The 13,004-nt window shown below is 45.1% G+C and overlaps 1 protein-coding gene and 1 pseudogene across 2 annotated transcripts; both read right to left on the bottom strand.

The window, feature by feature from the left end:
- Positions 1–1,184: 1,184 nt before the first annotated feature.
- On the bottom strand, positions 1,185–9,055 carry stard3 (StAR-related lipid transfer (START) domain containing 3). 2 transcript variants are annotated; one of them, XM_034056948.3, is made up of 15 exons: positions 8,891–9,055; positions 7,720–7,958; positions 7,229–7,306; positions 6,822–6,899; positions 6,533–6,586; positions 3,920–4,037; positions 3,711–3,815; positions 3,565–3,620; positions 3,211–3,303; positions 2,918–2,980; positions 2,639–2,734; positions 2,100–2,179; positions 1,911–2,015; positions 1,740–1,833; positions 1,185–1,491 (listed from the first exon to the last, which is right to left on the bottom strand). In XM_034056948.3, the coding sequence occupies exons 2-15, from the start codon at positions 7,921–7,923 to the stop codon at positions 1,384–1,386; spliced, it is 1,332 nt and encodes a 443-aa protein (XP_033912839.2). In that variant the 5' UTR covers positions 7,924–7,958; positions 8,891–9,055; the 3' UTR covers positions 1,185–1,383. The 2 variants fall into 2 exon arrangements, with proteins under 2 accessions (XP_033912839.2, XP_058859025.1); XM_059003042.1 differs by lacking the exon at positions 8,891–9,055 and adding an exon at positions 8,721–8,884.
- A 782-nt stretch (positions 9,056–9,837) lies between these two features.
- Positions 9,838–13,004, bottom strand: part of LOC131701924 (protein phosphatase 1 regulatory subunit 1B-like) — an 11,466-nt pseudogene continuing 8,299 nt past the window's right edge.

Below are 13,004 nucleotides of genomic sequence, written 5' to 3'. Positions count from 1 at the left end.
TCCTGGTGTCTGGCTGCTGATTGGCTAAAGAGAACACTTCATGATATATGAAACACAAGTCTTAAAACACTCGTGCTGGACCGGGGTCTGTGGAACCAGCCCTACAGCCTAAAGAACCTCATCCAGACTTCTTTACTGAGTATGAAATGTTCAGGAGGTTTAGCCATTCAGACTGTTCCAGTACTTGCAGTTATAGCCAGCACCTATCCCCAGTGAAGCACTCAGACTCCTGCCTGGAATAAAAACTGCCCAGACAAGCACAGCAAAAACTTCAGGGCCATGTACAGTAACAAGTATCATTAATAGAAAACAAATTGTAATTAAACACAGGTTGTTAATCAGTAAAGCCCATTTTATCACTTTAGATTTCAGCACCTGATTGATGAGGCAAGAGTAACTATATTGATCTTTGACTATCCAGTGCTGATTGACAGGAGATCTATACACAATGCAAAAAGCCCGCTAGACTCTCAGTGGTGTGGGGGTGGGTCTGAACCCAGCACAAGGAAGGCAGAAAAATTCAGAGAGTTCAAACCCTCACACACAGAGTTCAGAGTTCATCTTCTGTAGGCAATTGTACTGTCCTGATCACAGCCACATATTTTACAGATGAGTGTTCCCAGATCAAGGCCCAGGAATATTCCAGGATAGGGACTTATTCCATAATCCAACTAGCCCAAACAATCCAAACGTGCAGGAAAGCAACGCTGCAACTACAATGACTGTGTCCCAGATGAAAATCCCAAACAAATAAGAGGCAGGTCCCACCTTTGTCCACCAGTGGCACTGTGTGTGTGTATGCCATTTACAAACCTCATTAGAAGTTAAGAGCTTGTGATACCATAGGACTGATCGTAAAGGGTTGTAGCAGCAGCAGCAGCATTATTTCTCAGAGGGCATGGTACAGTTTGTAAAATGCAGCGGTGCAATCTGAATCGCCTGTCGACAGCGCTGCAGAACTGAGCAAGGAGGTGGGACCTCTTCACAGTAATACATTCAGAAAGGCACAGTGCAGCCAGGCCACACCTGGTCAGCTGATCTGATAAAACCCATCAGTGTGTGTGTGTGTGTGTGTGTGTAGTGCAGCTTGTTAAAATGGCCACTGTGGAAAATCAACAGTCCTTTCTAGGGGAAGGAATCCCTCGGGGTCCGAGGCAGAATCCCAATGAGAGAGAGAGGGAGAGAAAAAAAAAAAAAAAAAAAAAAAAAGGAGTTGATCCAAGGAGGACTCAGGACTGAAGAGGTTTGTTGCCCCCATCCAGTCCATTATAATGATAGAGAAAAAAGTTAGTAGACGTATGTCCCACCAGCCTGTATGGGCACTCTGTCCTGTGGAATGTGACGGAGCAGACAGACAGGCAGGCAGGCAGGGAAGCAGCCGGTCTAGCGCAGTGCTGGGCAGACCTCACTGATCCGCTGTCGCAGGTGAGATACAAACTCAAACATGGTGGCAGCCAGGCTCTGGTGAATGAGGTACCGTGGCAAACGACCCTGAAGGAGAGAGAGAGCGCGAGAGAGAGAAAAAAAAACAGGGTTTTGGAACCTGTGTTTTCAGGAATAACTTTAATTTTATTCTAGTTGGCATGTTGGACAGCTATTACTGTAGGATTGAAAAAGTAAATGCAGTTAACCTGGAGTGGACTGGATGTCTAATTTTCAGCCAATCCACTAAACTGCTAACAATTGCAAATCACTGGCTGGCACAGTTACAAGACAGAGGCAGACTGACAGAGACAGACCTTGAGGTCAGTGTTGAGGATCCAGATGAAGGTGCATACGGTTGGGTTGCTGCTGGACTTCAGAACCACAAACCCGCCTGGGCCGTTCTCACCCCTGAGAGAGAGAGAGGAGTGAGGCATGGCGCACTGGCAGGGAATCCAGCAGACACACTACAGCGGAAAGGCTCTCACCTGACATAGCGGCTGTGCAAAGGCTTTGCCTCGTGATTGGTTGCGATGCCTGAGGAGATGTAGCGGTCCCGCCTCCTCTCCACCCGACGCACATTCACAAAGTCCCTGCGAGAAACAGAGCGATTAACACTGGCACTGCACTGTAGGGTAACTCAGCAAGTCTCTTCTTGTTTTGCACGCAGAGTTTACCTGGGAGAGACGACACCACCTGCGGCTCCCGAGGACACATCATAGGAGACCAGGGTGTTGTCATCGACACGCTGCAGGACCTGGGGAACGGAGGGGTGACACGAGTTAGGGGAGCCACAGCTACACAGCACCCTGCCTCACGATACTGAACACAGCTACCTGGGGCAGGGGGGCAGGGGGCGAAGGCAGCCGAGCAACAGCATTCTGAGCACAGCTATACAGAGCCTTGGACCTGCGTTGCTGTGCTGCCTGGACACAGAGCCCCAGACCTGCGTCGCTGTGCTGCCTGGACACAGAGCCCTGGACCTGCGTCACTGTGCTGCCTGGACACAGAGCCCCGGACCTGCGTCGCTGTGCTGCCTGGACACAGAGCCCCGGACCTGCGTCGCTGTGCTGCCTGGACACAGAGCCCCAGACCTGCGTCGCTGTGCTGCCTGGACACAGAGCCCCAGACCTGCGTCGCTGTGCTGCCTGGACACAGAGCCCCAGACCTGCGTCGCTGTGCTGCCTGGACATAGAGCCCCGGACCTGCACCTTACCTGGCAGGCCGCAATGGTTCTGTTCCACTGCACCATCTTCTCTGGCTGTAGAATCACTTCCTGATACACCAGCTCTGCAGGGCACTGCATGAAGGCCTGGGAGACAAACACAGCATGAGCTGCTTCAAAAGATACACAGACAGACAGACAGACAGAGGAGAGAGAGAGAGAGAGAGAGAGAGAGAGACAGACAGACAGACAGACAGACAGACAGACAGACAGAGGAGAGGCACACAGAGACAGAGAGAACTGAACAGTACAGACAGGCAGCCGCAGTACCTTGAGGATGAAGGTCTTGCCGTGGTATGGGATCTCCAGCGTGTACACAGTGTCCCCCAGCACCTGCAGGTATTAAACACACACAGTCATCTGCAGCCCAGGACTGCACTGCAGTGGAGCACAGAGCTCACTGCTATAATATTGACTTACCTTTGTTTATACATTAGAAAATACGCACAGAACAATCATTGCAAATCACCGACAGTAATAAAGCCTCCCCTCCCAGCTACACAGGTCAGAGAGTGAGGGACACATTCAACAACATACTGTACTGCACAGCAGTGTCGACTCACATTGTTTTTCTCAAACTTCCAGTTTTCCTCCTGAGCCAGGATCTGATCGACAACAGCCATCGCTTCCTTGCCCAGCCGCACAAACTCCCTCTCCTGGAACACGAGCAGCATTATTACAGATCAGTAGACACACACATGCACAGAGAGAGACACACACAAACAGTGAGACGCATCGGACACCGACGCACAAGGGATGGAAAAGCTACTCCTGTTAAAGAGATGTTTAAGACAGTCAGCAAGTTGACTTGTTAGGTCACAACAGAGTCTGATGAAGCTCGTAGTGAAACCGGCAGACTCAAACTGCAGAGGCTCAAACCTGAAATGGGAGTCCTGTGACCTCCTGTGACCCCTCACCTGTGATGTCACAGCTTTCCGCCCATTCCCCTCCTCGTCCAGCTCATCCTCCGATCCTGCAGACGAACATAAACAGTGGGTGAAATCACACAGCAAGTCGGGCCGGGTCGGGTCGCTCTGCAATAGAGGGTCTTGTGCTGCCTTACCTGCCAGGGACTCCGGTGGCGAGTAGAACTGCCCCTCGGACAGCACGCTGGGGCAGAGGATGAGGGGTGCTCGCTCTGCTGCGGCTTGAAGAGCTGCCAGGTACACTGGGGGGGGAGGGGGGGAGGTCAGATACTGGGGTTGCCAATATGAGACATGAAGTAACAATAGCAGTCAATCGCACACACACACACACACAGAGCATACTCACGGCGCTCATCCTCAGCCTCTTGCGTTAACACCTTGAAGTCGAGGAACCAGGTCTCCAGCCAGGCGATCACGAAGGAGGTGATGGGCAGCACATAGCCTAAGGCATTCTTGGAGAGCAGCTGAAAGAGAAGAGCATCTGTAATACCTGCGAGCGCGGAGTCAAACCAGTCTGTGTGTGTGTGTGTGTGTGTATATATATAGATGGGCTTCAGGGAGTTACAGGAAAATAATTTCATCTAGGGTTTCTGTGATGTCATAAATTACGAGACCGAAGGTCGAGTTTATAAACTGTCACAGAAACCCGAGATGGAATTGTTTTCCTGTATCTCACTGAAGAGGCCCATCTGTTATTTTTTATAATACATGGATACTTGTGTGATGCTAATATTAAAGAAGACGAGGTTCAGCAGGTTTTTTTTTTTTTTTTTTTATATAAACGCAGTTCTTCAGTACAGACATTCTTTGTCGTTATCTGTTAGAGCTTCAGCTTTATTTGGATGATTGCCTTTACTTTGTTTTAATTTCTCGTTCCTCTACAGTTTCTCTGAGATACGAATAAACCAGCTTTACATCATTTTTTTTTATTTACGTATTCTCATTTTGTTGATCATTGATGAACATTTCTGTACAGTGGTTGTTAAGTGATTAAAAACAAGACATTTTGTGTTTGAATTGAAAGCGATTGTCTCGAGGAGTCGAATGGGTCAAAGTTCAAGTATATTTTCCTCTAGAGGAATTACCACTTTTTGACGTCACTACTGTGGTATTATGCCTTTTTCGAATGGCTCAGGATGCAAATATAGCTTTCATCCATGTATTTTATTTATATATAATATATATATATAAAATGTTTGTGTGTGTATGGAAGGCCATCTGGCTCAATCCGGTTTTCAATTATTTAGTACGCATATTGATTTGGACCAATCAGAATACATAAATTACTGTTCTAAATAAATGCAAATGCATAGGGGCTGGTCATGCCGACGTGGTCGCTTGTAATGACTTCGTATTCACAGCATAATTACAATAGGCGTCATCACTTCTGACATGAAACACACACACACAAAAAGTTTTCTATGGCGCATACAGATTTGCCGAAGTGCTGCCCTGATTTTTTTGTCCTGGTTCGAAATATAAAAATTGTTACATTTTTGGTTTTACTATCGTACTCACATTTTTATTTAAAAAGTACCATACAAAACTATAGTAATGTGTTCAGCAATTAAAAGCACAGTAATCTCTTAGGTTGGGTTAATGCCATTCAAAAATAAAATAAACAAGCTTCTGGATTATGCGTTTCACAATCTGTTTGATTTCCTGGACCAGGTCTGTTTAATTTTTTACTATTTTATCTTCGCAGTGTGGTGCCAAGTTAACCTTTTAATTTAGTCCCAAATGTGATTAACACAGCCATATTTAAATGGTAATAATAGCTGATCCAAATGTTCTAACCTGTTTTTTGTACATTTAACACACAAACATTTTAAGAAGTGCTTACAGTCCCACCCCTATCACTTCCGATTGGCTAACTGTGGAAAAAGCTGATCTTCTATTGGTTACAATGAAACCTAGAAATGGCTGCCTGAGCCTCTGGCAATGCACAGACTAATCTTTTAAACTTAAGGTACTATCTATGTTTTTTGTAAATTAGCAAATAAGTGAGGCTGCTTTCTAATTACATGAACCTGGCACTTAAATGCAGCAATCTAGGTTTAATGTTTAGAAGTATTTCAAAAAACTTTCCCTGGCAAAAAATTGTAATGATTTTATTTATTTTGATATTAAATGTTGCTAACCTAGCATAAGTATACAATAGAAAAAAAAAAACATTTTGTCTTTGTAGAATTTGATGGAGCGTACTGTAAATATTGTGTGCATTTTGGTAGAACAGTAAAAAGCAGAGAAACTTAACAGTTTATACAAGTCCTGTAAAAATCCAGGGTTCAGCAGATACAAAACTGGAAGAACGTCAAGAAAAAACAGAATTCCACAAAACAGAATTAATAGCTGGCAATGATTTCGTATCTGTGATGCAACAAAATAGAACACCTGTACGTGAGGAGTTGAATTCAGCTTCAAGAAAGTGTGGAAAAAAAAAACAGGCAGAAGCTATTTTTATATTTGAATAACTCCAAGTATTGCTTATTATAGCTGTACTCTTAGTATGTTACTTTAAATTTACAAGCGTGTTCCAAACTGCACTGAAAAGGAACAGTTCCTTAAAGTATGCTATACATTTGTTGAGGTCAGAAGGAACCTTTTGTGTATCTTGAAGAAGTTAGTTAACCAAGGCTTGATTGTGTTCACTGTTAAATAAAACCAAAATCCTACAAGTTATATTCTACTTTGTATGTTTTGTGCGACGGGGAGGGGGGCAAGCAGATTTTTAAGACGGAAAAGTACATTTTTCTAGCATTTTGTCCCCTGGACAAGAAGTTTTTTTTCAAAAATTGCACACCTGAGTGTATTAAACATGAACATGAAAAAGTTGTAGTAAACTGAATCAAATACAAAAACAAACAAATATTAGTAGAGAAATCAAAAGACAATGTGCTTGTATGTGTGTGTGTGTGAGTGAGTCAGGGAGACAGAGTCTGCATAAATTGTGACTTACATTGGAAATGATGACTTTGGCAATGAGGAAGGAACTGGTTACCAGTGTGGTGATCTTGAAACGAGAGAGAGAAAGCATGCAATGCACAAGTTAGTAAAACTAAACTCAAGAGCAATCCACACAGGCCAGCAGTGTTCAGAGAGTTAACCATTTCCACCCCAGATACACCTGTGGCTCTTGCAGGTGTTATATACAGAATACCACTCCATCGGTAGGCACGATCTTTCACTGTAATGGGTTTCAATGGGGCTCTCTGTACGTGGAAGGAGGGTGTATGAGGTTCTCTTACCGCAATGACCCACCAGTGCCGCAGCCTCAGAACGGCATAGCCCAGCTGCAACAAGAGGAACCGGAAGAGAGCGAGAGCCTGAGAGAGAGACACACACAGACGGAGAGAGAGCTATTACACACTGCCACCTAGGGGTAAGAAGGAGGCAAAGACAAATGAAGAAAATAGCCAGGACGTTAACACTAGAACCGCCACAGTAGTCATTTTGACGATTTTCACTTTTAAAAGTTGTCTGTTCTTGACTTACGTTTTAATGCATATAAAATATAAATGACACCCAATCTGCTTTGAAACATACTCCTCTAAATCGATTTTAAATAAGGCTCCTCCAGCGACTCTTACCTATACAGCGTTAGCACGCAGTTATAACTGCATGGCTTCATTCATCACAATGATGGCAAACTTACAAATATATCGAAGAAGGACGTCTTGAAATTGTAGTGAACAACCTCCACATCCAGGCTGTCCCAGATGCTGTTCCTGACCTGGAAGAGAATGGGAAAAGCTGCAGAGTGAAGTGTGGGAGAGACTCAGCAGAGGCCATGTAGCAGCTACCTCACCAGGGATACAGGAACTGCACAGGAGTGGCACAGCCCCCACATAGCACTGCACAGCACCGCAGAATGACATCAAGTCAAATCCCTGTGTGATAAGTTAAATGAATGAACTTATCTGGTAAGCTGCCCAATGGGATGACTCTTTCAAACACTCCTATGGGTTTCTCTCACATACTCTGCATCTCAGTCAGAGACAGACACACTCAACCTCACAAACAGCACTACCCAAAGGCAGGCAGGCAGGTAGGTAGACAGAGAGACAGACAGACAGACAGAGACAGGAGAGGCAGGCAGACAGACAGGAGAGGCAGGCAGGCAGACAGCGAGGCAGGCAGACTCACGTTGAGTTCGATGATCCAGAGCAGCGAGACAAAGAGCAGGTCAAATGTGACGAAGAGACAGAAAGTGCGGCGTACGTCGGAGATGGTCCTGCGCTCCCCCGGGCCGAAGTACTGGGAGGGGAGAGAGAGGGACTGGGAGTGGGACAAGGAAACAATCGCGGGGAGGCTGCGCTCCAGAACCCCATTCTCCAAATCCCCCTGCATCGCGGATACCGAGGGCTCACTGACACGGGCGACACCTGAGAGAGAGAGAGGGAGAGAGTGAGACTGCACTCCACACCTCCATTAACCTTAGAAGTGGAGGAGATTTCACATGTGTACCTATAAAACCATGGACATATAGACCACAGGATATAGGTTAATCCTACAACTCCAATGGATACTCTTGTACGCCTTCTTAACACAAGCAGCCCCTTCCCTCTCCAATATAAGCAGCACACCGGAAATGAGAAGAATTGCATTCTGTTAAGTTTCTGTTTCCTTGAAACTGTGAGGGGCTGCCAGATGACGTACAAGCACGGATCTGAAAATCTATCACACCGGCATCCTTCTTTCATTGGATAAACAAACATTAAGCACCTCAAATTAACACAGCCCCAAACATGAATATTTAATAAACACACAGTGAGCGGTGAACGACTTCTCTATTTCACACGGCTAGTAATTACACTAAGTTACATATTAACACGGCTAGTAATATATTATGTCCTGTTACTATACTTACAGCGTTTCAGAAAATTCCCAACTCACTCAAAAAATACTACTAGGCCTAATATATTACAACAAACAAACACAAACTCATTACTGCTTTAGAAATATATTTAAAAAGAGACACAATGTTATTAATAAGTACTCCCTTTCCTGTTAACAACTCCAAATTTCACGAAATGTTCTTAAGAAAAGAACCTGATACTCTTTCGAGTCCGAGTTTCTATTATTCACATAATGTAAACAGTACTAACACAGTATTGCTTAATTTAGATAATAAAAAAGAAACAAACCAGATTTTCCCGTTACTGGCAGTCTTTACACCGGTAACACTGAAATAAAAACTACCGATACAGCAAAACGAAATAAAATCAACACCGAGGCAGCGGTCTCACGCAAACTCTCAGACACGACTAATACGCTGCTGTTGTTTTTCACGTTATGTGTTGAAATTCAAACTCACCTGATCCCAGCCATTATTTTCCCTTAAGTTTCCCCAAACCAATCTAAACCGGAACTGGAGCGTATCACTTCCGGCTACCTGCTTATACTCTTTATTTATTATTATTTATTTTTTTAATTAACTGTTTTAACGTTTAAAACAAAACAAAACAAAAAAAATAAAAAAAGGGTAATTCAACACAAACATCTAAAGAAGACAAAAAGGAGCGAACTGAAGAAAATATAACACGGCCCGTTCAACGGTGTCGTCCAAAGCAGAAATATTGACAAACAGCGCCTCTAGTGCTGGATACAACACAGAACACACATACATATATATACTGTATTATATTTTATTAAATAAAATACGTATTTATAAAGAGCACAAAAGTAAGGAGAGAGAAGACAAAACTATGAAGATACCTCATAATATTGTAGCGTTCTCGGTTAACGCAAGCAGGCGCATCACACAGGGCGAGGCAATACAGGATCTCTCGCATGAAAACACAGCGCCGATACCGCTGTACAGAAGAGTCGGCTCACTTGTAAGGAGCGTGTATCGGGCTTATGTTTTCATGTGTGATTATGTCACCTACCAGCTCTGCTGCTGCCTTCCCCCGTGCACGCTACACTCTCCCCTGCCAGGCTACAGTCCGACGACTGCGTGTGGGGGTACCTGCATCCACTCCTAGCACCAATGTAGCGATGCCAAGAATGAAAACACCAGGCAAGTTCTCAAGGGCTAAATTCATTTTTATTTCACTAACAAGTCGCAGTGAAAAGAAGCAGCAGCTGTGGACACGACTGGAATGCGAGAAATACAAATTAATTCAGCCCTTGAGAACTTGCCTTGTGTTTTCCTTCATGACATCGCTACAAGATACAGTATATGATAAGATATGATATACATGACGTCTGTCCAAAACCCACTGCTTGGGCTTTCAGGCAGTAGACGCAGTTGTCTAGCAGTCAGGAGTGTCTGGACACCGCATTGGCGTTGATGTTGACGTTGACGTTGACGTTGGCGTTGGCGTTGGCGTTTACGTGCTTCTCTCCAACCCTACGCTGGATGGTGAAATCAAACTCTTCCAGCTGCTCTAGCCAGCAGGCTAGCTGCCCGTAGGGCTCTTTAAAGTTGACCAGCCACTGGAGTGAAGCATGGTCGGGCCGCAGAAGGACGAAGCGGCGGTAATGAACCCTCACAGCTGGTGTTGGTCAGCTGGCCTTGGCCACTCCCTCACCGCGGGGAGAGCTCCACTTACCAGTACCCACTGTGGAGGTCCAAGGAGCTAAACCAGCAGGACCTGGTGACCAGGTCCAGTGACTCGTCTATCTGGGGCAGGGAAGTATGAGTTTTCCTTTCGTTGAGGCGGCATTAATCCACACAAAACCACATCTCTCCACTCTTGGGGACGAGGGCGACTGGAGAGATGCAGGGGCTGTCTGACGGTTCAATGATGTTAGCCTCTCTCATCTTCCGGATAATCTCCTCAGCTACTCACTGTTTGGCGAGTGGAAGTCGGTAGGGGCGCTGTGTTAATTTGTGCAGCTGGTTTCTTCAGGCTTGGTGTCGGTTGAGAAACTAGACTGCTTCCACTGCCGGCTTCATCTAAGGCAGGGTGGCTATTGCAGCTTCATGCTGGTCTTCTGGGACATAGCTAGGGCAGGCGAGGGCTTTGAGGGAGGGGCGGTGTTTGTGGTAACGGCGGCCTGGCAGTGCTGTGGAGCTGGAGGCAATCCTCCCAGTGTAGAGCAGGGGACAGCGTGCCAACCCCTGGTGATGTGCCCATGGCGGAGGTCAAGAGAGATGCCAGCTCTCCTAAGGAAATCCAACCCGAGGATACAGCAGTCAATCTTCATGCCGAAAGGTCCGTCCAGCTTAAGAGACTCGCATTTGGCCCCTGCCTTCCATGGCGGCTCACTCTCCTGTGATCATTCATAGCTGGACTGGCGTCGGCCGGACTCGGTCTCTCCAGTCTCCTCCGGCTTGGTGAGGGACATCAGGGTGAACGACAGTGATGGAGGAGCCGGTGTCGATCAGAGCTGTGCAGGGGACCCTCTCAGTCAGGACAGGGGTACGCAGGAAGGCCCTGTCACCAGTGCGGCCCACAACGCAGGATTGGCTTGGGTGGAATTCGGCTGTGGCGGGGTTCAACTGCTAGCCCGCGTTTGCACCCCTGCACGGACCCTTTCCCGTCACCCCTTTTTCCTGAGGTGATGAGGTGCCCGGGCTGTCAGCACCTCCAGCAGATTCGCTCTCCCACAAGTCAAGGGTAGGGAGTAGCAGCTCCACGTATACTCCACTGATCAGACTGGCTTGGGAGTAAGGTGGCATGGTAGTGGCTCTTGCACATCCTGTACGTCTCTCTCTCTCTCTCTCTCTCTCTCTCTCTCTCTTGGCCAACTAAGGTTTCCGCTAATTAGCATGCTAGCCCCCCAATCTCCATCTAACTATACTCCTCCCACCCAATCCCATATGTACACAATCATACCTCACTAATACACTACACAATACAAGGGACATCTAACACATCAGTCTTTGATAGCCAACTGACCGCTACATTATATCAGTGGGGAAGTATATAATGTTACACAGTTCCTTTATAAATATATCTTCATTAACTTTTCCAAATATGGCGGCCAATGCCACTAACAAAGATGGCCGAAAAGACCTTAAACACCTAACAAAAATGGCAGTGGAAGGACTTCCTGATAGACAGGAAATTGGTGTAGCAGGGAAAACTGCCTCACCAGGAACAGTGTTCAATTTTGTTTTACACAATGTTCATTCTTGTTTTATTTTCACGATATACCGGTAAGTCTAATAATTTCAGTTACTTTTTTTATTTATTTTTTTATTCTTCTTCTAAAACATAAACCTGTAAATAAAAATGATAAGTTACAGAAAGTTGCTTTCACATTATTATTATTTATTTCTTAGCAGACGCCCGTATCCAGGGTGACTTACAATTGTTATAAGATATCACATTATTTTTACATACAATTACCCATTTATACAATTGGGTTTTTACTGGAGCAATCTAGGTAAAGTACCTTGCTCAAGGGTACAGCAGCAGTGTCCCCCACCTGGGATTGAACCCACCACCCTCCGGTCAAGAGTCCAGAGCCCTGACCACTACTCCACACTGCTGTATTAATATTGTGTGTGGTTAAAATTCAAAAGAAACGTATCAGTTAAAAATAGCTAAACGCCAAAGAAGAAGACACAAAAATAACAATAAAGCATTTTTTTTTAATGAATTGTTTTAGTTTCTACAACTTTACAGCTTCAGTAAATACAAGGGAAGGTGCAGATCCATAGAGAGCACAGACTGAGTGTGAGACAGACACGATGTTCTGTTTAAAAAAGTGGGACTTATCAAATAATTGCACTGATGGCATTAATAGTAACCATCCACAAGGGGCAATGCAATACCGTCCCCGTCCCCTAGGGCCTAGTTAACTGTACAATGCTCTCCATTTTAAACCTTGACTAGCCCAACACATTGGCACCCTCTAGTGGTAATTCTGCTATACTACAGTCAAATCAACTTTTCAAAGTACGTATTGTATTGTTGCTGCATTTGTTTGCAGTTTTCTAAATCGCAATCACTTTCTCTTTAATGCGTAATATTATTCAGCACTTTTCTCAATTCAATGCTTCTCTTAAAGGAAACCCCCTTTGCAATGTTTCCTCTTGAATTTTGGGTCCGGTGATGAATCATACATTCTAATGGGAAGATGTGGGAAGAAGAGCAATGAAACTGACAGCAATGGGTTCCTGTCCAGCACCCTGATAGTCTGGAGTACAGGATGCACGTTGGAGTTCCACTGACAGCTCAATGGGTTCATTTAACATTAAAACAGCAAAATGCTTTGTTATGTTTGGCTGTGCTGTGTTGTGGTGTGTTGTGCTGTGCTGTGCTGTGCTGTGCTGTGCTGTGCTGTGCTGTGCTGTGCTATGCTATGCTATGATGTGCTGTGTTTTCTCGCACCAGTTCTTTGTATATTCTCACATTACCCATGCAGCACTCAATGCTTTGAAGCACTCACACATGCAGAAGAAGAAATATACTCAAGGGCTTTAGCATAGTAAATATATATATATATATATACAGATGAGCCTGCTTTATATC

This window comes from Acipenser ruthenus, chromosome 28 (assembly GCF_902713425.1).
Source record: "Acipenser ruthenus chromosome 28, fAciRut3.2 maternal haplotype, whole genome shotgun sequence".
NCBI classification, from domain to species: Eukaryota; Metazoa; Chordata; class Actinopteri; order Acipenseriformes; family Acipenseridae; genus Acipenser; species Acipenser ruthenus.
Note: the sequence above shows the minus strand (reverse complement) of the source record. Positions and strands in the feature narration are given on the sequence as shown.